The sequence below is a fragment of the Megalobrama amblycephala genome, linkage group LG19, assembly GCF_018812025.1.
Source record: "Megalobrama amblycephala isolate DHTTF-2021 linkage group LG19, ASM1881202v1, whole genome shotgun sequence".
Taxonomy (NCBI): Eukaryota; Metazoa; Chordata; class Actinopteri; order Cypriniformes; family Xenocyprididae; genus Megalobrama; species Megalobrama amblycephala.
Window position 1 is genome coordinate 103,767 of NC_063062.1, and position 27,279 is coordinate 131,045.

The 27,279-nt window shown below is 35.4% G+C and overlaps 2 protein-coding genes across 5 annotated transcripts; both read right to left on the reverse strand.

The window, feature by feature from the left end:
• Positions 1-5,811: 5,811 nt before the first annotated feature.
• On the reverse strand, positions 5,812-10,047 carry tm2d3 (TM2 domain containing 3). Its single transcript, XM_048168523.1, has 6 exons — positions 9,877-10,047; positions 9,268-9,363; positions 9,031-9,191; positions 6,594-6,768; positions 6,417-6,492; positions 5,812-6,329 (listed from the first exon to the last, which is right to left on the reverse strand). The coding sequence occupies exons 1-6, from the start codon at positions 9,983-9,985 to the stop codon at positions 6,164-6,166; spliced, it is 783 nt and encodes a 260-aa protein (XP_048024480.1). The 5' UTR covers positions 9,986-10,047; the 3' UTR covers positions 5,812-6,163.
• A 740-nt stretch (positions 10,048-10,787) lies between these two features.
• tars3 (threonyl-tRNA synthetase 3) lies at positions 10,788-27,111 on the reverse strand. Of its 4 annotated transcripts, none has more exons than XM_048168522.1 (19): positions 26,749-27,111; positions 25,399-25,485; positions 25,104-25,285; positions 24,897-25,020; positions 24,695-24,819; positions 24,498-24,615; positions 24,325-24,389; positions 24,166-24,244; positions 22,658-22,804; positions 22,103-22,201; positions 21,844-22,010; positions 21,307-21,469; positions 20,950-21,087; positions 20,792-20,869; positions 16,085-16,185; positions 15,903-16,007; positions 15,562-15,634; positions 11,251-11,365; positions 10,788-11,151 (listed from the first exon to the last, which is right to left on the reverse strand). In XM_048168522.1, exons 1-19 carry the CDS (start codon positions 27,052-27,054, stop codon positions 11,003-11,005), a joined length of 2,421 nt encoding a protein of 806 aa, XP_048024479.1. In that variant the 5' UTR covers positions 27,055-27,111; the 3' UTR covers positions 10,788-11,002. The 4 variants fall into 4 exon arrangements, with proteins under 4 accessions (XP_048024479.1, XP_048024478.1, XP_048024477.1 ...); XM_048168521.1 differs by having other exon boundaries at positions 25,399-25,488; XM_048168520.1 differs by having other exon boundaries at positions 25,104-25,291; positions 26,749-27,110.
• Positions 27,112-27,279: the final 168 nt, after the last annotated feature.

Here is a 27,279-nt window from a genome sequence, read left to right on the forward strand (position 1 = left end):
GCATTCATTAACAAAGTGTACTACAATTTACTATAGTATGGTTCAGAAACACTATAGTATTTATTCATGTGGGAAAGTATAAAGTCACTTTCCAGAACCTTCACCCTCTCTGTTCCTCCAACATCCAGCTGAACTGAGACCAGCTGAAAACACAACGCAAGACGCTCGTATTATTATGAATGGGAGAAAGTTCAATGCGCAATATGGCGGAATAAATCCCACCTTCTAAATAAGAGCCAATCGCCGGTTGGTAAAGTCATCGCATCACTGCAGCAGCCAGAAGCTCCGGTTCCTTTAGAAACAGTCAATGCGCATTAGCTTGATCCAGCCTGAAAAATACAGTTTTTTGTCATGATTTGAGCGTTTAGAAACAAAATTTATAAGACAGTAGTTGTCAGATTTCATTGGTGATTTCAAAATGTAATTTAATCGAAAGCTTGGCGAACAGTTATGGAGAATTTGATGTTTCCCCATTCAAGGAGATAGAGCTGCACTTACATGACAAAGAGTCGTTTCTTGTCGTTGACTTGTCTTAAAGAAACTTTGATAGTATTAATCATAAACACAGTCAACATCATTGTTAGGATGTAAAATGGGTAAAATATCTCAATACAAGCATTTCAAAAACTTAAAAAAAAAAACTAGCTCAGTTCTGCGGGAAAACAGCCAGCGTGGCAACTCTGCTTCATCGCAAAAGAAAAATGTAAAAAGTTCGTACTTGCTTCCTTGGTGGTTCGGACTTGGCAAGTTCGACTCAGTAGTTTGAAATCGTAGTAGGAATTTTTCAAGTAGTCTCCATCTATAAATAAACCACAACTACATTCTCGCCATATGGCATAAATGCAGTAGTTAGTATTTTTAAAATTATGCCGGTTTTCTCCTCCACCATTGACGCTTGCTTGTTAGTGCGAGATGCAATACCTGGCTGTCTGCACAAGTCACCTCTCGAGGCATCCTCGATAAAAGGGGCGGAGCAAGAACACATCCAGGGATTTGAACTGTACTTGGCTAGATGTGAACTTTGAATTGGAACAGTACTTGAGCAGCGACTGAACACAAGAACACAAGTACAGACAAGAACGCATATTGAGAATCGGCTTTGGTCTTGGATGCCTGAAATAGCTGCCTGGAGGACTTGTGAACAGATTTTCCTTGAAAGGAAGGAGCTAATGAAACATAGGCTACATGCATGAATCATTCACAATAAATCCAATTACATGCAATCACAAAATTGATTTTTGAAATTGAACTTTAACAGTGTCCAATGTCCAAGTCATGGTTAGTAGAACTGAATATTGTTCTACTACCCAGTACATACTGCATACTGCCTTGTGTTTTAAAATGCAAAACAATTCATATGTTGCATCACCTCATGTTACACTTAATTTAATAAATGACATCAAAAATGTAACATGTAAAATCTAACATTGGCACAACAAAAAAAGTTGAAAATTGCAGCTGATATGGTTCGTGATGGAACCTCTATATGTGAAGCGCCTGACGAAACCCTTCAAGGTTCTATACTGAACCTTTTCTTCTAGTGTATACTATATAGTGCAGAAATAGTACAAGATCAGCAGTAGTGTCTTATACTGACGGCATCCAGCTCGATTGACATATTTTAAAGGGTGTCTGAAATAAGGACAGTACTGATATGTCACCTTGTCCCCTCAGTAGTAACACACCAGAGTCGTCTGTGAATGAGTCGCTTCCAGGAAGTGCAGCTTTGCTGAGAAACGATAAGATGCCTGTTGATCTGCATCACTGTCAGCATGTGGGTGCAGGACGAGTGGGAGAGAGCTTGTGTAGCTGAAGACAGAACTGACGTTACTGAAGCTCTGCCAGTACAGAAACCACACAGATCATCACCAGAAACATCTATGCTAAAGTTCTGCACTTGTTTCTGTGAGGCAGAGCAGTGTAAACAAAGTCAAATCACAGTGTATCCCGTACATCTGCTGATCAGGACACAGTGAATACAGAGAATGTGAACTTCACACTAGCATACTGCATTGACGACAGGATTCACATTTTTGGGCGAACGATCCCTTTTATTGTCTGATTAATGATAATGATTACGTAATGTACGTTACTTGTAATGCTTCACTTGTTACATCAAAAAAGAAATCATAATGCACATTACCTGTAACGTTACTTTACTCATTACATGGAAAAGTAATCTGATTATGTAATGCATGTTACTTGTAATGCGTTACTGTTGCATCAAAAAAGTAATCAGATTATGTAATGCATGTTACTTGTTACATCAAAAAGTAATCTAATTATGTAATGTGTTACTTGTAATGCGTTACTTTACTCGTTACATAAAAAAGTAATCTGATTATGTAATGCATTACTGTTACATCAAAAAAGTAATCTGATTATGTAATGTGTTACTTGTAATGCGTTACTTTACCCGTTACATCAAAAAAGTAATCTGGTTATGTAATGCATTACTGTTACATCAAAAAAGTAATCTGATTACATAATGCATGTTACTTGTAACGTTACTTTACTCGTTACATCAAAAAGTGATCTAATTTTGTAATGCACGTTACTTGTGTTACTTTACTCGTTACATCAAAAAAGTAATCTGATTATGTAATGTACGTTACTTGTAATGCATTACTTTACTCGTTACATCAAAAAAGTAATCTGATTATGTAATGTATTACTGTTACATCAAAAAAGTAATCTGATTATGTAATGTGTTACTTGTAATGCGTTACTTTACTTGTTACATCAAAAAAGTAATCTGATTATGTAATGCATTACTGTTACATCAAAAAAGTAATCTGATTACATAATGCATGTTACTTGTAACGTTACTTTACTCGTTACATCAAAAAGTAATCTAATTTTGTAATGCACGTTACTTGTAATGCGTTACTTTACTCGTTACATCAAAAAAGTAATCTGATTATGTAATGTATGTTACTTGTAATGCGTTACTTTACTCATTACATCAAAAAAGTAATCTGATTATGTAATGTATTACTGTTACATCAAAAAAGTAATCTGATTATGTAATGTATTACTGTTACATCAAAAAAGTAATCTGATTATGTAATGTATGTTACTTGTAATGCGTTACTTTACTCATTACATCAAAAAAGTAATCTGATTATGTAATGCATTACTGTTACATCAAAAAAGTAACCTGATTATATAATGCACATTACATCCCTTTTAACGTCTACCATACTGTACTGCTGTTTAGAAAGCAGTTGGCAGTATATAGTATATACTATCCAGTATATAGTGTGCTAGAGTAACTTTTTGAACAGTATTTGTGCTTTATAAAAAAGAAACTGAAAGTGGGAACAGATGCTGCAGTGAGATGTCAGGATGTACCGGACTAAAAACACAAATGTTTGTGAAGGTACAAACAGAAGAAACAAGCACTTACATTCAGTCATGATGACAGAGAGATGCTGTGTTCCTGAGAGAAAGAAAGATGTATGTTCAGGCTGGACTGACATTTCAATAGCAGTTATGCTGCATCTCAAAACATCCTGTTCTTAAATGATTATGGAAGATCACTCAAAGAAAACAGCCAGGGAAACATTCTTAGATTTTTACATTCTACAAATATTTGGAAGTGTTTAACAAGAACTAGTGCTGCTTTTCCAGTACAAATATCATTCATTCATTCGTACATTAATATTTGTACTGGAAAACATAACAAAAATACTGAGGAAGAACATAATTTTTTGCAGCATGTACTGCTTTACTACTGTAAGTGATCAGGTGAAACACTTTTAACTGCTGGATCATAAAACAGGTGAAAAAAATCCCACAGATGCATATATGAGGAACCATATATAGAGAGTAGATCACAAACACTTACCAGAGAAGCTGAACACCCTGGTTAGCTGGTTCAGGTGTGTTTGATTAGGGGTGACACTAAACTCTGGCAGCTCTTCAGCAGCAGCGTGGGCTCCATTAATATTTCATCTGCTTTTACTGATTTGGTAAGTAGTCTTGTAGTAAGTGCGATAATGTCCCGTCAATCTAACAAAATAAACAGTCAACAAAAGTGCATGAATATGTAACATTTGTCTAGCTTAAACAGTACAGCATGGTGTCAAGGTGAGTAAATGTGGACCATACCTGTAATGAAAGTCACTGTAGATAAAAGCATAAACCAAATGCATCAATGTAAATGCAGGAAATCACTGCAGTGTGGCACCATCGACCAATCAGGAACAGCTATTCCAGGAGACGTGATTTTCATGCACTGCTCAATTTTGAGATTTTGTTCTATTTTGCTTCCATAACATGCCAGAGTCATATCATTGTTAAATTTCCCAAGTATTGATTTTAGATTGGGAGGAACTTTAATTAATCCACTAAATTGGACATCATGCATCACTAGCTATATTTCTGCTACAATTCATACTATTACTGTGACTGTTGTTCTTGAAAATACTTCAACTGCAGTAAATTTTTTTGGCTTTAAATAAATGTATTTGTGTTATTAGAATGTAATTTAAAGTTACGTCAAAAAGTAATCTGATTACGTAATGTGTTACTTGGACTGCACTGCTTTACTCGTTACATCAAAAAAGTAATGATTACGTAATATACGTTACTTGTAAGGTGTTACCTTGTTACATCAAAAAGTAATGCTTTACTTTACACGTAACATCAAAAAGTATGTAATGCATGTTACTTGTAATGTTACCTTACTTGTTACACCAAAAAAGTAATGATTACGTGTTACTTGTAATGTTACTTTTTGATGTTACGAGTAGTTACACAAGTAACATGCATTATAAAATCAGATTACTTTACTCGTAACATCAAAAAGTAATCTGATTACATAATGCATGTTACTTGTAATGCGTTACTTTACTCGTAACATCAAAAAGTAATCTGATTACATAATGCATGTTACTTGTAATGCGTTACTTTACTCGTAACATCAAAAAGTAATCTGATTACATAATGCATGTTACTTGTAATGCGTTACTTTACTTGTAACATCAAAAAGTAATCCGATTACATAATGCATGTTACGGCTGTTGTACTTTTTGATGTTACGATTAAAGTAACACATTACAAGTAACATGCATTATGTAATCAGATTACTTTACTTGTTACATCAAAAAGCAATTTGATTATGTAATGCATGTTACTTGTTACATCAAAAAAGTAATCCGATTACTTTTTTCTACATAGTCTGAGTTTGGTTTCCAGAGTTGTACCTTCACCGGATCTTTGATGGAATCACGTCCTCATGTTCTCATATAAAGACATGCAAATTTCAACTTGTATGAAGTTCTTCGTCTGCTGGTCGAATGGGAACAAACTCAATTGCGTTTGCAATAATTGAAGCTGTATATTTTTTGTACATATTTTAGTTGTTTTCACATGATTTGATATCATTGGTTTGTTAAACACACACAGTATAACCGTTTTATTACTGTATTATGTTTAATACAGTATCTCTTCAGTTAAAAACAAAACCGCATACTGTACACTCAAGTGGACATCTGAAAATCTCTTTGAAAAATATGTGCAAAATCTTGTTTTTCATGCACTAAGAGTAACATAAACACATCCTGACTGTGGATATCATAATTCATGCATGAAAGGGTTAATTAGACAACACCTCATTTTGCATATTTGCACATTTCAGAAAACTTGTAAAACAAAAAATGTTTGCAATTCTTGTAATCAATCAATTGTAGAATTAGTGATAACTATTAATTTTGCACAAGATTCACATGCAGTGTCTCACCTTTCTGAATCTGTGAGGAAAATTGTTACACAGACATAAAAACAAAACACAGGTGAGAAGCATCATCAACCTGACAGTGGTTTATTCAGAAATAAAATGTCTAAATCACATTCAGCACAGCGAATCACTCTCATATTTACACATATATACACAAACACCGACACAGATGAGTTTAGATACATATTGTACATATTTGACTCCACCATCTTCTGACCGAACCGTACAAGCGTCCTCGGCCCAGAGCAGTGTGTGTGTGTGTGTGTGTGTGTGTGTGTGTGTGATGACGAGCTGCTGAAGGCATGAACACACATTCAGAGCAGATGGGAATCTGCCGCAGTGGGAGTTTGGATGGCGACGCGTGCGAATCGGGTTGGAAATCTGGGATGGAGGAGTCACAGTAACACCGTCATGAACCCTTCAGATATACAGCGATCCGTCGGCCGGCCCCACGTACCCCACCCCGATCAGCAGCACGTCAATGAGGGTCCAGATGCCCAGACCTCCGAAGCTGAAGAGCTTCCCCAGACCTTCCCTCCACTGACCCAGATAGAAGCGGTCCGCACCGAAGCCGCCCAGAGTGATGCTGCACACACAGACACGAGAGTCATACTATCATACTAACACAGATTCAACTGAATCAAAGGAATCAAATGAGTGTGAAGTGAATCACCTGAGGGCCAGAGCCGTGGACCACTTATATCCTCCCGTCCAGTTACAGAACAGGCGCTTATGAAACACTCGTTTACCTGTGACACACACGACAGCACATTCAACACACATCTCACCGGTTCTGTGTGTGTGTGTGTGAACAACACAAGACTCAAATGAACGCAGACGTGGAGCGTACCCAAGCAGTGCACGTGCTCCAGGACCTCACAGGAGGCGTTGTAGCGTCTGCGAGGACACGACACCGTCAGGCAGCTGGTGGAGTTGGAGCAGCGGTACTGAGACGCGTCCAGCTGCCAGCAGAAGCGACAGGGCAGTGTCAGCGTGAAGTTCTGCTGCGGCACGTTCCGCTCGTTCTGAAACACACAGACGAACACCTGACGAGGATCTGACTGATGAACGTGCCACAGACGAGGAAAACCATCACGCTCCGGCCAATCGCAATTATGACATGAGTCATAGACAGTCTTATTTTAATCATAATTTCAATTTTTTGTCATAATTATGACTGTCAATTTCAATATTTTGTCATATTTATAACTTAGTAAGTCATAATTTCAACGTTTTGTCATTTATAATTTAGTATGTCATAATTTCAACGTTTTGTCATTTATAATTTAGTATGTCATAATTCAATATTTTTTGTCATAATTATAACTGTCAATTTCAATATTTTGTCATATTTATGAGTCATAATTTCAACTTTTTGTCATATTTATAACTGTCAATTATAATATTTTGTCATTTTTTACTTAGTATGTCATAATTTCAATATTTTGTAATATTAATAACTGTCATAATTTCAACTTTTTGTCATATTTATAACTGTCATAATGTTAATATTTTGTCATTTATAACTGTCATATTTCAATATTTTGTCATATTTATAACTTCGTATGTCAATTTCAATATTTTGTCATATTCATAACGGTCATAATTTCAACTTTTTGTCATATTTATAACTGTCAATTTCAATATTTTGTCATATTTATAACTTAGTAAGTCATAATTTCAACGTTTTGTCATTTATAATTTAGTATGTCATAATTCAATATTTTTTGTCATAATTATAATTGTCAATTACAATATTTTGTCATTTTTTACTTAGTATGTCATAATTTCAATATTTTGTCATATTTATAACTCATAATTTCAACTTTGTCATATTTATAACTTAGTATGTCAATTTCAATATTTTGTCATATTTATGAGTCATAATTTCAACTTTTTGACATTTATAACTGTCAATTACAATATTTTGTCATTTTTTACTTAGTATGTCATAATTTCAATATTTTGTAATATTTATAACTCATAATTTCAACTTTGTCATTTATAACTGTCATAATTTCAACTTTTTGTCATATTTATAACTGTCAATTTCAATATTTTGTCATATTTATAACTTAGTAAGTCATAATTTCAACGTTTTGTCATTTATAATTTAGTATGTCATAATTCAATATTTTTTGTCATAATTATAATTGTCAATTACAATATTTTGTCATTTTTTACTTAGTATGTCATAATTTCAATATTTTGTCATATTTATAACTCATAATTTCAACTTTGTCATATTTATAACTTAGTATGTCAATTTCAACTTTTTGTCATATTTATAACTGTCAATTTCAATATTTTGTCATATTTATGAGTCATAATTTCAACTTTTTGACATATTTATAACTGTCAATTACAATATTTTGTCATTTTTTACTTAGTATGTCATAATTTCAATATTTTGTAATATTTATAACTCATAATTTCAACTTTGTCATTTATAACTGTCATAATTTCAACTTTTTGTAATATTTATAACTGTCAATGTTAATATTTTGTCATTTATAACTGTCATATTTCAATATTTTGTCATATTTATAACTGTCAATTTCAATATTTTGTCATATTTTTAACTTGGCATATCATAATTTCAATATTTTGTCATAATTATAACTCATAATTTCAACTTTTTGTGGATTAATTATGACTTAGTAAGTCATAATTTCAACTTTGTCATATTTATATCGGTCAATTTCAATATTTTGTCATAATTATAACTGTCATAATTTCAACTTTTTGTGTCATCATTATGATCTACCAGAGCATGATTTTATTCTCATGTTGTAGAAATGTGATTCCATAAAAGCATCTGAACTCTTTATTTTCATTTTCTAATATAAAACGGTCACAATGAAAATGATTTTCCGATAATGAAGTTCTGAAATGATTCCAGTGGACTAAACTGCGATGCACAGAATCATTTTAGTATCATTGTGATTCTGTCATAGTTTGTATTAACATTTTGAATTAGTTTTTTACTAGTTTATTTAATGTCTATTTGGCTTTTATTACTTTTTATTTCGGTTTTAACTTTAGTTATTTTAATACACATCAAATGAACCTAAATAAAAATGAGAAATGTTTCATTGGCAACTAGCTGAAATAAAATATTTTATGTCAGTTAAAGTTTATTTTTACTTCAAGTAACAAAAGTTTTTTTTATGGCAGATTCAGTTTCAGTTCCTATAATAACCCTGGCGATGTATGATTTATGATGTTGTAAAATGACTGAACATGAGGGAATATTTCCGCAGAATCAACACGTCAGTGACTCTCACCACGCAGTGGACGCCTGCTCGTGTTCTGCAGCTGAAGTTGGCCGGTCGGCCGTAGCTGCAGTTGTGATGAAGCGCGCAGCTGATGCATCCGGCGGGGAGTTTGGAGCAGAGGCCGCCGCTGGGACATCTGGACGTGTAGTTATCGCTGACCACTGGAGACGCTGGACACACAAACACAACAGCTGGAGACTCACTCTCACACTACTGTCTGACGGTGTGTGAAGGTGCGAGTCTCACCTGAGGACGCGGTCAGCGCCGCCGGGCTGCTCATCACCGGGCTCTGCTGGGCCGTGTACGGCGGCTCCTGACCCACATGAGCCGAGCTCAGATACCCTGAGAGAGAGAGAGTGTGTTTCAGGCATGAGCAAAAACCTTTCCATGCCATGCACAAACAATAATAATAAAAAAAATATGCATTCAGTTAATGGACCCCATTGACTTCCATTGTATTTCTCTTCCTACAATGGAAGTCAATGGGGTCCATTAACTGTTTGATTACACACATTCTTCAAAATATCTTCCTTTGTGTTCAGCAGAAGAAATAAATTAATTCAGTTTTGAAACAATTTGAGGGTGAATAAATAATGAGAGAATTTTCATTTTTGGGTGAACTGGCCCTTTAAATCTTCTCTTTTATTGACAACGATTCTAATTACGAATCTGTGAAGATATCCATCCGTAAATTACATGTATTTAAAAATAAGTGTGATTAGCATGTGTATATACCCCAGTATTTACATGATGAACATGTAATTCAAACAATTACTGATGTACTGCACCAAAACACGGTACTTCCAGAACACCACAGCACTAATAGCGTTATCACGGCAGTGTTAGCGCTCTTACCGATCACACAGTTGGAGTAAATGTCCAGCAGCAGCAGAACCAGCATCATATACGAGCTCATCACGTTCCGTCCGCGTTCAAAAACCCATTTCAGTCCGTTCGCTGTCATTCCGAACTCTGCTTCTGCTGCCCGACGGACTCCACTGCCGACTTCCGCTAACGTAAAAGTCCTAGTGCTAATTCAAAATAAAAGTCCGATTTCTGAGGGGGAAAATTGCTTAAAACTTCTCCAGGGCCCCAAAAATCCTCAGACCCCTGAGGGTTAACCTGTTAACTGCCACTGGCCCACCGGTAGGCCCACAGCCATTACATAATATAACAGTAATATTTTATAATAAATCTAAACCTTGACAAACTATATATCATTTGAAAGCTTAGAATCTCTATATTTGGTGACTGATTTTCAAAATAAAACAATATCAATTTGCAACAAGCATATTTTCATACTCATAAGGCATGTTCAAACCTTTATTTTGAAATAGCGATGAACATGAAAAATCATGTCTAAAAAAAGTGGGGTTGACAGTTAACAGGTTAATCTTTTTAGGGAGAAGATTATTATTAGAAGTTATTTATCACATTTTATAACACACGATCTAAACTTTTCGCAGAAAGATATATTCCTTTATTTTTTTAACAGTAGCCATGAGAAAGTGCAGCTTTGGGAACTAGCTAAAATATAAATTTATGTTTATTTTATTTCAAGTAGCAAAAACCTTTTAGTTTTAGTTTCAGTTAACTATAACCCTAGCAATGTGTGATTTATAATGGAGTAAAATGGCTCAAAGGGAATATTTAATTAATTATTTAATTCATTAATTTCAAAGATTGCCTCAATAACAAACAGGTCTATATGCTGTTTCTCAGAAGCTACTGTCCGTGTGTGACTGAGACAAACAAGAAACATGATGCAGAACTTTGAGAGTCTTTATTCCAAACCTTCAGCACTTGAACACAAACAGCAAAACACTTTAACACCAAACCATCACATCGTTTCACACGGCCAGAGAACAAAGCCGTTCGTTCACAGATCCTCCTCCAGTGCATCTCTCCGAGTAAACATTACTGTATTCCTCCTTCATATGCCTGATTTCCCATCTCGGACGATAAAGACTCTGTCAGCGGCTCAGAAGTCTTCCTCAGCGCTGCGGCACCTGGACTGTCTGAGGAGCGTCAGTCTGGCCATCACCTCCTCCAGCGGCAGCTCTCCGTGCACTTTATTATCTCTCGTGCGCACGTTCACACTGTTAGTGACACGCTCCTTCTCGCCCACCACTGCGAAGACAAACAGAGACAAACACGCCGGACAGCTGGCGTATCAGCGCACGCGTTCACACTCGATCGCTCTGAGCGCAGAGGACGCTCGTTTCTTACCCAGGATGAAGTTGTACTGCGACAGCTGTGCGTTACGAATCTTCTTGTTCAGAAGGCAACTGGAATCCAAATCAGCATCGGCCATGAAACCGGCTTCAACGAACCGTTTACAGACCTGAAGCGGGAGGAAGATCAAGACACTCAGAAGATTACTGAACATTAAGGATGTTGTAAAATCAAAGTCTAACCAAGTTGTGTCGAGTCGCTTAAAGTTTTTAAAATACTATTTCAATGGTAACATCCAATTTCAAAACAGTTTTCACAGTGAATTTTGATTGTTTAAGCTTTCCAATGACGCCTAATTTATGATGATCACTAAAATATGTGATGGAAATATGGGAATAAAAACAGCAAGAGACACTGACAGTTCACAGGATATATGATTACAAAGATTAACAGATTCTCGTAATTGTAGTTTATTTCTCGCGATTCTGAAGTTTTTTCACAATCGCGAGTTTAAAACTTGCAATTCTGACTTCGTAAACCCAAGTTTATTTCTCGTAATTCTGACTTCATAAACATGAGTTTATATTTTGCAATTCTAACTTTTTCTTGCAATCGGCAGTTTATATCTCATAATTCTGACTTTTTTCTTGTAAACGCAAGTTTATATTTTGCAATTCTGACTTTTTTCTCGTGAACAAGTTTACATCTTGCAATTGATTTTTTTCTAGTAAATGCGAGTTTATCTCGCAATTCTGACTTTTTTCCTCAAACTAGAATTTATATTTCGCAATTCTGACTTTTCTCGCAATTCTGACTTCGTAAACGCAAGTTTATATTTTGTAATTCTGACTTTTTTCTCGTAAACAAGTTTACATCTTGCAATTTATTTTTTTCTAGTAAATGCGAGTTTATCTCACAATTCTAACTTTTTTCTAGTAAACACGAGTATATATTTCACAATTCTGACTTTTTTCCTCATAAACGAGAGTTTATATTTCGCAATTCTGACTTTTTTCTCGTAATTCTGACTTCGTAAACCCGTTTATATTTCGCAATTCTGACTTTTTATTGCAATTCTGACTTCATAAATGCAAGTTTATATTTTGCAATTCTGACTTCTCTCAACCTCTCAATCTCTGAGTTTTTTTTTCTGAGTTTATCTCGCAATTTTGACTTTTCTCACAATAGTGAGTTTTATCTTGCAATTCTGGCTTTATTTCACCCAATTGTAGTTTATTTCTCAAAATTCTGACTTTTTTCCTCGCAATCATAGTTTATATTTCGAAATTCTGACTTTTTCTTGCAATTCTGACTTTATAAATGCAAGTTTATATTTTGCAATTCTGACTTTTTTCTCGTGAACAAGTTTACATCTTGCAATTGATTTTTTTCTAGTAAATGCGAGTTTATCTCGCAATTCTGACTTTTTTCCTCAAACTAGAATTTATATTTCGCAATTCTGACTTTTTTCTCGTAAACACGAGTTTATATTTCGCAATTCTGACTTTTCTCTCAATTCTGACTTCGTAAACGCAAGTTTATATTTTGCAATTCTGACTTTTTTCTCGTAAACAAGTTTACATCTTGCAATTGATTTTTTTCTAGTAAATGCGAGTTTATCTCACAATTCTAACTTTTTTCTGGTAAACACGAGTATATATCTCACAATTCAGATTTTTTTCCTCATAAACGAGAGTTTATATTTCACAATTCTGACTTTTTTCCTCATAAACGAGAGTTTATATTTCGCAATTCTGACTTTTTTCTCATAATTCTGACTTCGTAAACCCGTTTATATTTCGCAATTCTGACTTTTTATTGCAATTCTGACTTCATAAATGCAAGTTTATATTTTGCAATTCTGACTTCTCTCAACCTCTCAACCTCTGAGTTTTTTTTTCTGAGTTTATCTCGCAATTTTGACTTTTCTCACAATAGTGAGTTTTATCTTGCAATTCTGGCTTTATTTCACCCAATTGTAGTTTATTTCTCAAAATTCTGACTTTTTTCCTCGCAATCATAGTTTATATTTCGAAATTCTGACTTTTTCTTGCAATTCTGACTTTATAAATGCAAGTTTATATTTTGCAATTCTGACTTTTTTCTCGTGAACAAGTTTACATCTTGCAATTGATTTTTTTCTAGTAAATGCGAGTTTATCTCGCAATTCTGACTTTTTTCCTCAAACTAGAATTTATATTTCGCAATTCTGACTTTTTTCTCGTAAACACGAGTTTATATTTCGCAATTCTGACTTTTCTCGCAATTCTGACTTCGTAAACGCAAGTTTATATTTTGCAATTCTGACTTTTTTCTCGTAAACAAGTTTACATCTTGCAATTGATTTTTTTCTAGTAAATGCGAGTTTATCTCGCAATTCTGACTTTTTTCCTCAAACTAGAATTTATATTTCGCAATTCTGACTTTTTTCTCGTAAACACGAGTTTATATTTCGCAATTCTGACTTTTCTCGCAATTCTGACTTCGTAAACGCAAGTTTATATTTTGCAATTCTGACTTTTTTCTCGTAAACAAGTTTACATCTTGCAATTGATTTTTTTCTAGTAAATGCGAGTTTATCTCACAATTCTAACTTTTTTCTGGTAAACACGAGTATATATCTCACAATTCAGATTTTTTTTCTTGTAAACAAGTTTATATTTCACAATTCTGACTTTTTTCCTCATAAACGAGAGTTTATATTTCGCAATTCTGACTTTTTTCTCATAATTCTGACTTCGTAAACCCGTTTATATTTCGCAATTCTGACTTTTTATTGCAATTCTGACTTCATAAATGCAAGTTTATATTTTGCAATTCTGACTTCTCTCAACATCTCAACCTCTGAGTTTTTTTTTCTGAGTTTATCTCGCAATTTTGACTTTTCTCACAATAGTGAGTTTTATCTTGCAATTCTGGCTTTATTTCACCCAATTGTAGTTTATTTCTCAAAATTCTGACTTTTTTCCTCGCAATCATAGTTTATATTTCGAAATTCTGACTTTTTCTTGCAATTCTGACTTTATAAATGCAAGTTTATATTTTGCAATTCTGACTTTTTTCTCGTGAACAAGTTTACATCTTGCAATTGATTTTTTTCTAGTAAATGCGAGTTTATCTCGCAATTCTGACTTTTTTCCTCAAACTAGAATTTATATTTCGCAATTCTGACTTTTTTCTCGTAAACACGAGTTTATATTTCGCAATTCTGACTTTTCTCGCAATTCTGACTTCGTAAACGCAAGTTTATATTTTGCAATTCTGACTTTTTTCTCGTAAACAAGTTTACATCTTGCAATTGATTTTTTTCTAGTAAATGCGAGTTTATCTCGCAATTCTGACTTTTTTCCTCAAACTAGAATTTATATTTCGCAATTCTGACTTTTTTCTCGTAAACACGAGTTTATATTTCGCAATTCTGACTTTTCTCGCAATTCTGACTTCGTAAACGCAAGTTTATATTTTGCAATTCTGACTTTTTTCTCGTAAACAAGTTTACATCTTGCAATTGATTTTTTTCTAGTAAATGCGAGTTTATCTCACAATTCTAACTTTTTTCTGGTAAACACGAGTATATATCTCACAATTCAGATTTTTTTTCTTGTAAACAAGTTTATATTTCACAATTCTGACTTTTTTCCTCATAAACGAGAGTTTATATTTCGCAATTCTGACTTTTTTTTCGTAATTCTGACTTCGTAAACCCGTTTATATTTCGCAATTCTGACTTTTTATTGCAATTCTGACTTCATAAATGCAAGTTTATATTTTGCAATTCTGACTTCTCTCAACCTCTCAACCTCTGAGTTTTTTTTTCTGAGTTTATCTCGCAATTTTGACTTTTCTCACAATAGTGAGTTTTATCTTGCAATTCTGGCTTTATTTCACCCAATTGTAGTTTATTTCTCAAAATTCTGACTTTTTTCCTCGCAATCATAGTTTATATTTCGAAATTCTGACTTTTTCTTGCAATTCTGACTTTATAAATGCAAGTTTATATTTTGCAATTCTGACTTTTTTCTCGTAAACAAGTTTACATCTTGCAATTGATTTTTTTTCTAGTAAATGCGAGTTTCTCGCAATTCTGACTTCGTAAACCCAAGTTTATATTTAGCAATTCTGATTTTTTTCTCGTAAATGCAAGTTTACATCTCACATCTTTTTCTAGTAAACGCGAGTTCATATTTTGCAATTCTAACTTTTCCTCGCAATCGGCAGTTTATATCTCATAATTCTGATTTTTTTCTTGCAATCGCAAGTTTATGTCTCGCAATTTTTTCTCGTAATCGCACTCACAAATCGTTCATAATAAGAGCAGGAACAGTCTCTGTTCTTCAGTAAGTGATGACAGAGCTGATGTTGTACCTGTTTGGCGTATTCTTCCAGAGTTGGGTTAACCGGCACCAGCATCACCTGACGTGGAGACAACCACAGCGGCCTGAGGAAACACAGACACAACGAGAACAAGCTTTAGAAGACCTCGAATCATATTCATTGAACAATCACTTTTCTGGCATCAACCAAAGTGTGATGCAGCTTTGCAATGTAATGCAATGTAAGCAGTTACTACAATAAAACTAGTTTTAATTACCACTGTAACCAAAATTATCTTAACAGCTTTTATTTATTTATGATTTTTTATTGTTTCTTATAGTTTAAGCTAACTATAACAACACTGATTAAAATGATTCAGAACAATTTCTCACCATTTCCCGGCGTAGTTCTCCGTGAGGATGGCGATCATTCGCTCCACGGAGCCCAGAATGGCGCGGTGAATGATCACCGGTCGGGCCTTGTCATCCCCATCTTTCCTGCAACGGTTCAGACAGTTAAAACAAAGATTGTAAAGCCGTCTGAGCGTTTACAGCGAGTGCGGAGCTGTTCTCACCCCACATATGTGAGATTGAAGCGGACGGGTAACTGGAAGTCCAGCTGAATCGTGGCGCACTGGTGATAACGGCCGATGGCGTCTTTAATCTTGATGTCAATCTGGAGCAGAAGAGTTCAGAGAAATGATTATTCCTGCTGGGAAACGTCTGGATATGGAAGCTTGTTTCCACCATGGAAAACAAACAAAAAAATTAAAATAAAAAAGGTTAATGCTTTTTTCTCACAATTGCAATTTTTTTATCTCGCAATTATGATTTTTTCACAATCACAAGATTATTTCTCACAATTCAGAATTTTTTTCCAATCGTAGTTTTTTTTCGCAATTGTAGTTTATTTTTTCACAATCGTAGTTTATTTTTTTCGCAATCATAGTTTATTTTGTAATCATAGTTTATTTTTTCATAATCGTAGTTTATTTCGCAATCGTAGTTTATTTCGCAATCAGTTTATTTTTTCACAATCGTAGTTTATTTTGTAATCGTAGTTTATTTTTTCGCAATCGTAGTTTATTATTTCTCTCAATTATGACTCTCATATGTCGTAAGTTTATTTCTCACAATTCTGAATTTTTTCGCAATCGTAGTTTATTTTTTGCAATCGTAGTTTATTTTGTAATCATAGTTTATTTTACACAAACGTAATTTATTTTGTAATCATAGTTTATTTTACACAAACGTAATTTATTTTGCAATCATATTTATTTTGCAATCATAGTTTATTTTTTTGCAATCGTAGTTTATTTTATCTATCGTAGTTTATTTCGCAATCATAGCTTATTTCTCTTGTCATGAGAAATGAAGTGTTCTCTTCCAAACAACTTGATAAAGATTTCAATTATAAGAAAAGATATAATAAAAAGCAGAAAATTGTTGATCTTGGAGAATCTCTAGGGGTACATAAGGTGACAAAAACACACATGCTGTACGCTCAAGTGTCGTGTATACCACATCCTGTGAAGATGACGTATGTTGCATTATGTGTGTGGGTGAACATGGGTTCTGGAGAACAGAAGCATTGTTGTGTTTAACTGCCAAAAATGAAGACAGTTAGAAAAACAAATGTCTAGTAGAAATCTGATAAAAATGCAAACGCAAACAGGAAATGCATTGATGCAAGTAAAAAAGATGATTGATGCAAAAGTAACAGCAATTGATGCATATAGGTAATACGTTAACGCAAGTAGAAGCAACATGTGTGTAAATGAAGAGATAATGTGCATCAAAATGAATTTAAAAGCAGGAGCTCTTAGAGCTCTGGTGTGTGAAAGATCGGTTGAAGAAAGAGCTTACAAGCAAGCGGAAGCCACAACCACAACCCTCAGAAGATTAAAGAAGACACCTGATGTTCTTAGAGAGAAGAGGGTAAGCTATAAAATATAATTGTTCATCCTGGTCCATGGAACTTTCAGCTTAGCTGGCATAGAGAGGTGCATCTAGCTTTTGCCTTGCAAGAAATAATAAAATGAGAATGAGGACTGCCCTCAAACTCAGTCTGTTTATTGTTGTAGAGTGAGAATCCATTTGGGGTATCAGAAGTTGATTGTCTGAAACAGATAGATTTTTATAAAGATATCCCGATGGACTTTACAAAGTCAGTCAAGGTTGTCAATCAGTCGTAACAGTGTGGGCCGTGGGAGTGCATTAGCAGGCACAGCTGTCCTCTGAGGGCGAAGAGCCAGCTGTGGTGCACTGAACGGAAGGATAACACACCACACCCAGGTAGGCTCGGTTGATATCTGAACCGCAGGCCCAGGGGGTACGGCAGTGATCAGAGTAGACCCTGAGATAATATAATCTAAGAAGAAAATATCATACGCCTACCTGACTCCTCCTGAATCTATAAAGGTGAACCTTTTACAGGAGTTGAGTAGAGGAAGTGGCTCGTGACCAAGATAGTGTTATGTGGTCGCGGTAGAAACCACCCAGAGGTGACGGGAAACAATTCTGACTTTTCTCAAGTTTATTTCTCGCAATTCTGACTTTATAACTTGCAAAAAGTCAGAGTTGTGTGATTTTAACCTGCAATTGCGAGAAAATGTCAAAATCGTGAGTTTAATTTTTTCTCAGAATTGCAAGTTTATATCTCACAATTTTGAGAAAAAACTGAGAATTGCAAAATAAAACATCACAATGACAGTTTTTATGTTTTTTGTTGTCCTGTGGTGGAAACAAGCTTCCATAGTTTGAGGTGATTTATGAAAGTTCTGACCTTCAGTCCGTAAAAAGCCCCGTCTCCTGGATTCAGACGTAGTTTATTTTGCAATTGTAGTTTATTTTGCAATAGTTTCTTTTTTCACAATCGTAGTTTATTTTGCAATTGTAGTTTATTTTGCAATAGTTTATTTTTTCGCAGTTGTAGTTTATTTTGCAATCGTAGTTAATTTTTTCACAATCGTAGTTTATTTTGCAATCGTAGTTTATTTTGCAATAGTTTTTTTCGCAATCGTAGTTTATTTCGCAATCAGTTTCTTTTTTCACAATCGTAGTTTATTTTGCAATCAGTTTATTTTGCAGTTGTAGTTTATTTTGCAATAGTTTCTTTTTTCACAATCGTAGTTTATTTCACAATCGTAGTTTATTTCACAATCGTAGTTTATTTTGCAATCATAGTTTATTTTTCCGCAATCGTAGTTTATTTCACAATCAGTTTCTTTTTTCACAATCGTAATTTATTTCACAATCGTAGTTTATTTTGCAATCATAGTTTATTTTTTCGCAATCGTAGTTTATTTCGCAATCAGTTTATTTTTTCGCAATCGTAATTTATTTCACAATCATAGTTTATTTTGCAATCATAGTTTATTTTTTCACAATCGTAGATTATTTCGCAATCATAGTTTATTTTTTCGCAATCATAGTTTATTATTTCTCTCAATTATGACTTTCTTGTATGTCGAAAGTTTATTTCTCACAATTCAGAATTTATTAGCAATTGTAGTTTTTTTCACAATCGTAGTTTATTTTGCAATTGTAGTTTATTTTGCAATAGTTTATTTTTTCACAGTCGCTTTTTCGCAATCACAAGTTTATTTCTCACAATTCTGAATTTTTTCGGAATCGTAGTTTATTTTTTCACAATCGTAGTTTATTTTGCAAACGTTTATTATGACCTTTTTCTCATAAACGCAAGTTTATATCTCGCAATTCTGACTTTATAACTTGCAAAAAGTCAGAGTTGTTTGATATTAACTTGCAATTGCAAGAAAATGTCAAAATCGTGAGTTTAATTTTTTCTCAGAATTGCAAGTTTATATCTCACAATTTTGAGAAAAAACTGAGAATTGCAAAATAAAACATCACAATGACAGTTTTTATGTTTTTTGTTGTCCTGTGGTGGAAACAAGCTTCCATAGTTTGAGGTGATTTATGAAAGTTCTGACCTTCGGTCCGTAAAAAGCCCCGTCTCCTGGATTCAGCCGTAGTTTATTTTGCAATTGTAGTTTATTTTGCAATAGTTTATTTTTTCACAATCGTAGTTTATTTTGCAATTGTAGTTTATTTTGCAATAGTTTATTTTTTCGCAGTTGTAGTTTATTTTGCAATCGTAGTTAATTTTTTCACAATCGTAGTTTATTTTGCAATCGTAGTTTATTTTGCAATAGTTTTTTTCGCAATCGTAGTTTATTTCGCAATCAGTTTCTTTTTTCACAATCGTAGTTTATTTTGCAATCAGTTTATTTTGCAGTTGTAGTTTATTTTGCAATAGTTTCTTTTTTCGCAATCGTAGTTTATTTCGCAATCAGTTTCTTTTTTCACAATCGTAATTTATTTCACAATCGTAGTTTATTTTGCAATCATAGTTTATTTTTTCGCAATCGTAGTTTATTTCGCAATCAGTTTCTTTTTTCACAATCGTAGTTTATTTCACAATCGTAGTTTATTTTGCAATCATAGTTTATTTTTCCGCAATCATAGTTTATTTCACAATCAGTTTCTTTTTTCACAATCGTAATTTATTTCACAATCGTAGTTTATTTTGCAATCATAGTTTATTTTTTCGCAATCGTAGTTTATTTCGCAATCAGTTTATTTTTTCGCAATCGTAGTTTATTTTGCAATCAGTTTATTTTTCACAATCGTAATTTATTTCACAATCGTAGTTTATTTTGCAATCATAGTTTATTTTTTCACAATCGTAGATTATTTCGCAATCATAGTTTATTTTTTCGCAATCATAGTTTATTATTTCTCTCAATTATGACTTTCTTGTATGTCGAAAGTTTATTTCTCACAATTCAGAATTTATTAGCAATTGTAGTTTTTTTCACAATCGTAGTTTATTTTGCAATTGTAGTTTATTTTGCAATAGTTTATTTTTTCACAGTCGCTTTTTCGCAATCACAAGTTTATTTCTCACAATTCTGAATTTTTTCGGAATCGTAGTTTATTTTTTCACAATCGTAGTTTATTTTGCAAACGTTTATTATGACCTTTTTCTCATAAACGCAAGTTTATATCTCGCAATTCTGACTTTATAACTTGCAAAAAGTCAGAGTTGTTTGATATTAACTTGCAATTGCAAGAAAATGTCAAAATCGTGAGTTTATTTTTTTCTCAGAATTGCAAGTTTATATCTCACAATTTTGAGAAAAAAGTGAGAATTGCAAAATAAAACATCACAATGACAGTTTTTATGTTTTTTGTTGTCCTGTGGTGGAAACAAGCTTCCATAGTTTGAGGTGATTTATGAACGCAGGAGTTCTGACCTTCGGTCCATAAAAAGCCCCGTCTCCTGGATTCAGCTTCCACGGCTCTCCGAACTCATTCAGGCTGTTCTCCAGTTGCTATTAAAATAAAACCTCAGTTAATACTGAAGAAAAACAGCCCAAATCTCAAAGACAGCAGATAAACGGCATTCTGGAACCTTCTCAGCTAGATTCCACACTGCAACATCTCCCAGAAACTTCTCCGGACGCGTGGAGAGATACAGCTGGAAGGAGAAGCCGAAGACGTCGTAGACGCAGCGCAAGAAATCCAGACAGCCCTTCATCTCAGACTCGATCTGAAACAACATGAACAAACATCTCTAAATGATCTGCTTTAATGAAGGCATTACAGGTCACTGCTGGTGGAGTAAAGCGAGCTTTCAGAGCTTTATGTAAATGACAGATAAAGTTCGATTGTGAGATTGTGTCTTTCCTAAATCATGAGCTTCTGAAAACACTGAAAAACTGATTAATAATGCACGACACCCAACACAGGCTGAAACGCCTCGCTGCACCTGATCAATAGTGCAGAATATATGAGCGTCGTCCTGCTGGAAGCGCCGGACCCTCGTCAGACCCGTCAGCGTTCCCGAGAGCTCGTTCCGGTGCAACACGCCGAAGTCGGCCAGCCTGAGAGGAAGTTCACGCCAGGAGCGCGGCCGATGGCCGAACATCAGACTGACGGAGGAAGGAAACGGGAGATAATGATAGATTAAATGCATGTGCAGAGAGAAAATGTTTTTCTTACTTAGATTTTTTTGTCTTGTTTCCAGTACAAATATCTAAAAATTCTTGTTTTCGTGAAAAAGTAAGTGAGTTTTTGCTTAAAACAAGCAAAACAATCTGCCAACAGGGTCAGAAAAATAATCTTGTTTTCACTTTGAATGAAGTTGATTTTTCTGACTCCATTAGCAGATATTTGTTCATTTTGATGCATTATTCAGTAAAGATTTAATATCTTCAGTCATTTTGTTTCTCCAATGAACGTATCTTGATTTAAGAATGTTTAGATGCTTCTGCTGGAACACAGGACAGATTCTGAGCGTGTTCACCAGTGTCCAGGGCAGTTCATGGGCTTCAGAGCGAAGACGTCCTGCTCCACAGGGAAGGAGAACATGTTTTCACTGTAGTGCTGCCAGTGACCCGACGTCTCCCACAGTTTGCTGTTATAGATGTTTGGAGACGCCACCTCCTGAAAGCCGCGCCGGCAGTATTCGTCCTGCACACACACACACACACACACGCGGATGAACGTTAGGGTGTTATTGAGGGCTGAACTGTGGTTTGTGTCGCGCTCTTTCTCAGACGTACCCTGATGAAATCCGTCAGTGTGTTGTAGATAAAAGCTCCTCGCGGCAGAAAGAAGCAGCTTCCTGGACTCAGATCGTGGAAGAAGAAAAGTTCTTGATCCTGTAAATCACACCAGATCTTAACAACCTCCTTCAGTCACACATGAGGAGGAAGTGACATCGTTGCTCCGCAGGAGGTGAAGAGACACGTCTGATCTGACAAACTGGCCCCAGCGACAGTATAAAAATATACCAGATAACCCACTATAGATCATGTGACGCGGCCGATGTGGGCAGCGCTGAGGTTTAACGAGGCAAGAGAACTCGAGTAATGAGGATAAGAAACATTTGTGTGAAATTATGAGCCGGACAGAACCGGACAGACACGACTGCTCCTTACAAGAGTCGAGAAACAGATTCACTAAGAAAAATTAAAAATTAAGAAAAACCCTTCCGAGATAAAAAACAGCCTATTCTATATATAAATTCTAGAAATATTAACTTCTTAAATGAATATTTTAGCTAATGAAAAAGTGAGAGCTCAGTAAATCGGCTGTGACGTTCTCTCATACTGCACCTTCCCGATCTTGCGGTGGTCTCTGTTTTTAGCTTCCTCCTGGAAACGTTCCCATTCCTTCAGCATTTTGCTGTCAGGAAAAGAGATTCCATAGATCCGCTGAAGGGTCTCCATGTCAGAGCGGCCTTCCCAGTACGTGGAGGAATTCTACACAACAGACACATATTCAGTTCAGTTCAATTCCATTCCATTCAATTTAATTCCATTCCATTCAAATCAATTCTGTTCAGTTCAATTTAATTCTGTTCCGTTCAGTTCAATTCCATTCAATTCAATTCCATTCAATTAATTCCTGTTCAGCTCTATTGTACTCAATTCTGTTTTGTTCAATTCTATTCTATTCCGTTCAATTCAATTCCATTCAACTTAAATCAATTAAATTTGCTGCTTTGAAATGATATGTATCATGAAAAGCGCTATACAAATAAATGTGAATTGAAATTTAGTTGTTCGTTTCCAATTAATTTAACTCAATTCCATTCAATTAAATTTCATTCTGTTCCATTCAATTCAATTCTGTTCAATTTAATTCCATTTAATTTAAGTCTATTCAATTCAATTCTGTTACATTCCATTCAATTTAATTCTGTTCTGTCTGATTACATTCTATTTAATTTAAGTCTATTCCATTCAGTTAAGTTCTGTTCAGCTCAATTCAATTCAATTCTGTTTCGTTCAATTCAATTTAATCCTGTTCCATTCAATTCAATTCCATTTACTTCAATATAATTTCGTTTAATTTCATTTAATTGAATTAATTTTTTTGTTCCGTTCAATTCCAATTAATTCAATTCCATTTAATTAAATTTTGTTCAGCTCAATTCCAATTAATTAAAATCCATTCAATTCTGTTAAATTCATTTCAATTAAATTCTCTTCCATTAAATTCTGTTCTGTTATGTTCAATTCAATCAATTCAATTTAATTGTTCCATTCAATTTAATTTTTCTGTCCAATTACATTCCATTTAATTTAAGTCTATTCCATTCAATTAAGTTCTGTTCAGCTCCATTCAATTCAATTCTTTTTCATTCAATTCAATTTAATCCTGTTCCATTCAATTGAATTCTATTCCATTCAATTCCATTTAACTTAATTTAATATAATTTTGTTTAATTTCATTTAATTGAATTCATTTTTTGTTCCGTTCAATTCCAATTAATTCAATTCCATTCAATTAAATTTTGTTCAGTTCAATTCCAATTAATTCAATTCTGTTAAATTCATTTCAATTAAATTATCTTCCATTCAATTGAATTCTATTTGATTCAATTAAATTCAATTCCATTCAATTAAATCATGTTCAGTTCAGTTTAATTCAGTTCCATTCTGCTCAATTCCATTCAATTCATTTTAGTTCAGTTCAGTTCAGTTCATCTTTCATCTCACTGGACTGGATGTCACTCATTAGCTGCAGCTGTGCATCATCAGTGTTTTAGATGAATCAGTGTTGACAGAAACTAAACTTCACACGTCGTTTCAGATCATATCAAAAGCTGATTGAGTACCTTATAGATCTTCAGCGCTTTGATCTTGCCCGTGTGTCGTACATGCGGCCCGCGACACAGATCGATCAGAGGACCGCACCTGCCACAGGAAGAGGCTAAATTCATGACGGAACGAGGCGTTACAGCAGCCGTATGGAGAAACATCACTTCCTGTGTTACCTGTAGACCGTCGTGGTCGGCGTGGAAACCTTCTCGTTCAGGATGCGACACTTGAACTTGTTGTACTTGAAGAAGAGGAAACACTTTACAGTAAGGGCTCATTTGTGAATGCATTAACTAACAGTGAGCAATACTTTGCTAACGGGATCCGTGTGATGAAGTTTGAATCTCACCTTGAACATCTGCAGCAGTGTTTCCTTACTGATCTCCAGTCTCTCAAACGGCTGCTTGTCCTTCATGATTCCTCTGCAGATGAGCTCCAGATCACTGAACTCTGTGCTCGACACTCCTCTGTGAACGACACACACACACCGATCGCTACAGAAGCTCTGACGAGATGAAGATCAGCTCTGAAACACCTTCAACTCACTTCTGTCCGTCCAGGAACATGTCGTAGTAGAAGCCGTTCTCGATGGGCGGCCCGTAGCAGAGACACCCGCCGTAGAAACGCTCCATGGCCTCTCCGAGGATGTGAGCGCTGGAGTGCCAGTACACCTGAGACGGAAAACAACTAATGTGTGTGTGTGTGTGTGTGTGTGTATATGTATATATATATTCAGGAGTCAACTCACGGCCTGAGCGTCCTCATGGTCAAAGCGCAGCAGCTCCAGACTGCAGTCGGCCTCCAGTGGTCGGTCCAGATCCCACAGTTCTCCGTTCACACGCGCGATCACACAGTTATCCGCAAGACCCTGACTGCATCAGCACAAACCAACAACATGAACACAGTCCTGCAATGAACAGACAGGTTTAACCTCGTTCCTCCAGCAGATCCTCACCTGATGGCACAGGCCAGCTGATACGGGCTGCTGACCCAGGCTGTGGCCTTCAGCGTCTGTCCGTCCGGGAGCTGAACGCTGATGGAGTGAGCGCTCGCCACCCGCTCGGCCAGAAGAGCGTCGCTCTCCTTCTTCAGCCGCTCATACAGCTCCAGACGATCAGAGACGAAAGCAGGCCACGGCTTCAGCTGCTCCAGCGCATGAGAGAAAGAGGTCAGAGGTCAGAGGTCACAGTGACAGCAGCTGTGCTGGAGTGAGTTACTGACATCAGTGACCGCAGACGCTCTTACTGTACCTCTCCTGCGGTCTCCACCTTCACTTTCTCCTTCTTCTTGTTCTTCTCTTGAACATCTGATGAACTGGATCGAGATGATGCAGCATTCTGCTGAAATACACAAAAACAGGTTTAGATTGATAGATAGATAGATAGATAGATAGACAGGTAGATAGATAGATAGACAGGTAGATAGATAGATAGATAGATAGATAGATAGATAGATAGATAGATAGATAGATAGATAGATAGATAGACAGGTAGATAGATAGATAGATAGATAGATAGACAGGTAGATAGATAGATAGATAGATAGATAGATAGATAGATAGATAGATAGATAGATAGATAGATAGATAGATAGATAGACAGGTAGACAGGTAGATAGATAGACAGGTAGATAGATAGATAGACAGGTAGATAGATAGACAGGTAGATAGATAGATAGATAGATAGATAGATAGATAGATAGATAGATAGATAGATAGATAGACAGACAGGTAGATAGATAGATAGATAGATAGATAGATAGATAGACAGACAGGTAGATAGATAGATAGATAGATAGATAGATAGATAGATAGACAGATAGATAGATAGACAGGTAGATAGATAGATAGATAGATAGATAGATAGATAGATAGATAGATAGATAGATAGATAGACAGACAGGTAGATAGATAGATAGATAGATAGATAGATAGATAGATAGATAGACAGGTAGACAGGTAGACAGGTAGATAGATAGACAGGTAGATAGATAGATAGATAGATAGATAGATAGACAGACAGGTAGATAGATAGATAGATAGATAGATAGATAGATAGATAGACAGGTAGATAGATAGATAGATAGATAGACAGGTAGATAGATAGATAGATAGATAGATAGATAGATAGATAGATAGATAGACAGATAGACAGGTAGACAGGTAGATAGATAGACAGGTAGATAGATAGATAGATAGATAGATAGACAGGTAGATAGATAGATAGATAGATAGATAGATAGATAGATAGATAGATAGACAGACAGATAGATAGATAGACAGATAGACAGGTAGACAGGTAGATAGATAGATAGATAGATAGATAGATAGATAGATAGATAGATAGATAGATAGATAGATAGACAGACAGGTAGATAGACAGATAGATAGATAGATAGATAGATAGATAGATAGATAGATAGATAGATAGATAGATAGATAGATAGATAGATAGACAGACAGACAGACAGACAGACAGGTAGATAGATAGATAGATAGATAGATAGATAGATAGATAGATAGATAAGTCTGGTCCAGGATCTTCTGTATTCAGTGTTATTGTTTTCTCTCTCAGCTGCAGGTGTGTTTTGGAGTCACGCACCTTTGGACGGATCTTCTCCTTTGGTTCTTCAGTCTTGTTCTGGTTCTGGTTCTTCTGGGTCTTTGTCCTCTGCTTCTCCTTCTGCTCCTCCAGCTCCTGCTCGGTTCGGAGGCTCCGGCGGAGGTGCAGCAGTCGGTACTTCAGCTTCTCGTTCTCGGTGCGCAGCGCGTCCAGGCTCGGGCCGCTGGCCAGGGTGCTGAAGTCGAACCCGCCCGTCAGTCCGTCCTGCAGGCGGCGGATCTCGCGACTCAACGCCTCGATCTGCTCCTCCTGAGCGGACAAACGTGCAGCCATGCGCTCCGCCATCTTCCGCCTCACAGCTGACGGGATGAACCGACACACTGGATACGAGTTCAGGGAGAGACACGAACTGATCCTTCCGCTAGGAGGCGCTCGGTGGCCCAGACTGCACAATCCTCCATTCAGATGCATGTAAATCTCACGATTTTTATTATTTATTAATATTTTTGATGGAAAGACTAGATGTAATTGTTTGGAAAAATGTTTTAAGGATAAAACATGTTAATTTAA

Excerpts from the sequence above, each read along its gene's own strand:
- tm2d3 (XM_048168523.1), bottom strand. The coding sequence starts at position 9,985 with ATGACAGCGAACGGACTGAAATGGGTTTTTGAACGCGGACGGAACGTG. Across the intron at positions 9,192-9,267 it reads GGCGCTGACCGCGTCCTCAG|CGTCTCCAGTGGTCAGCGAT; the intron begins GTGAGACTCGCA and ends TTGTGTGTCCAG. Across the intron at positions 6,493-6,593 it reads GGAGCACGTGCACTGCTTGG|GTAAACGAGTGTTTCATAAG; the intron begins GTACGCTCCACG and ends TGTGTGTCACAG.
- tars3 (XM_048168519.1), bottom strand. The coding sequence starts at position 27,054 with ATGGCGGAGCGCATGGCTGCACGTTTGTCCGCTCAGGAGGAGCAGATC. Across the intron at positions 25,021-25,103 it reads CAGCTGGCCTGTGCCATCAG|TCAGGGTCTTGCGGATAACT; the intron begins GTGAGGATCTGC and ends GTGCTGATGCAG. Across the intron at positions 11,152-11,250 it reads GCAGTACAACTTCATCCTGG|TGGTGGGCGAGAAGGAGCGT; the intron begins GTAAGAAACGAG and ends TTGTCTTCGCAG.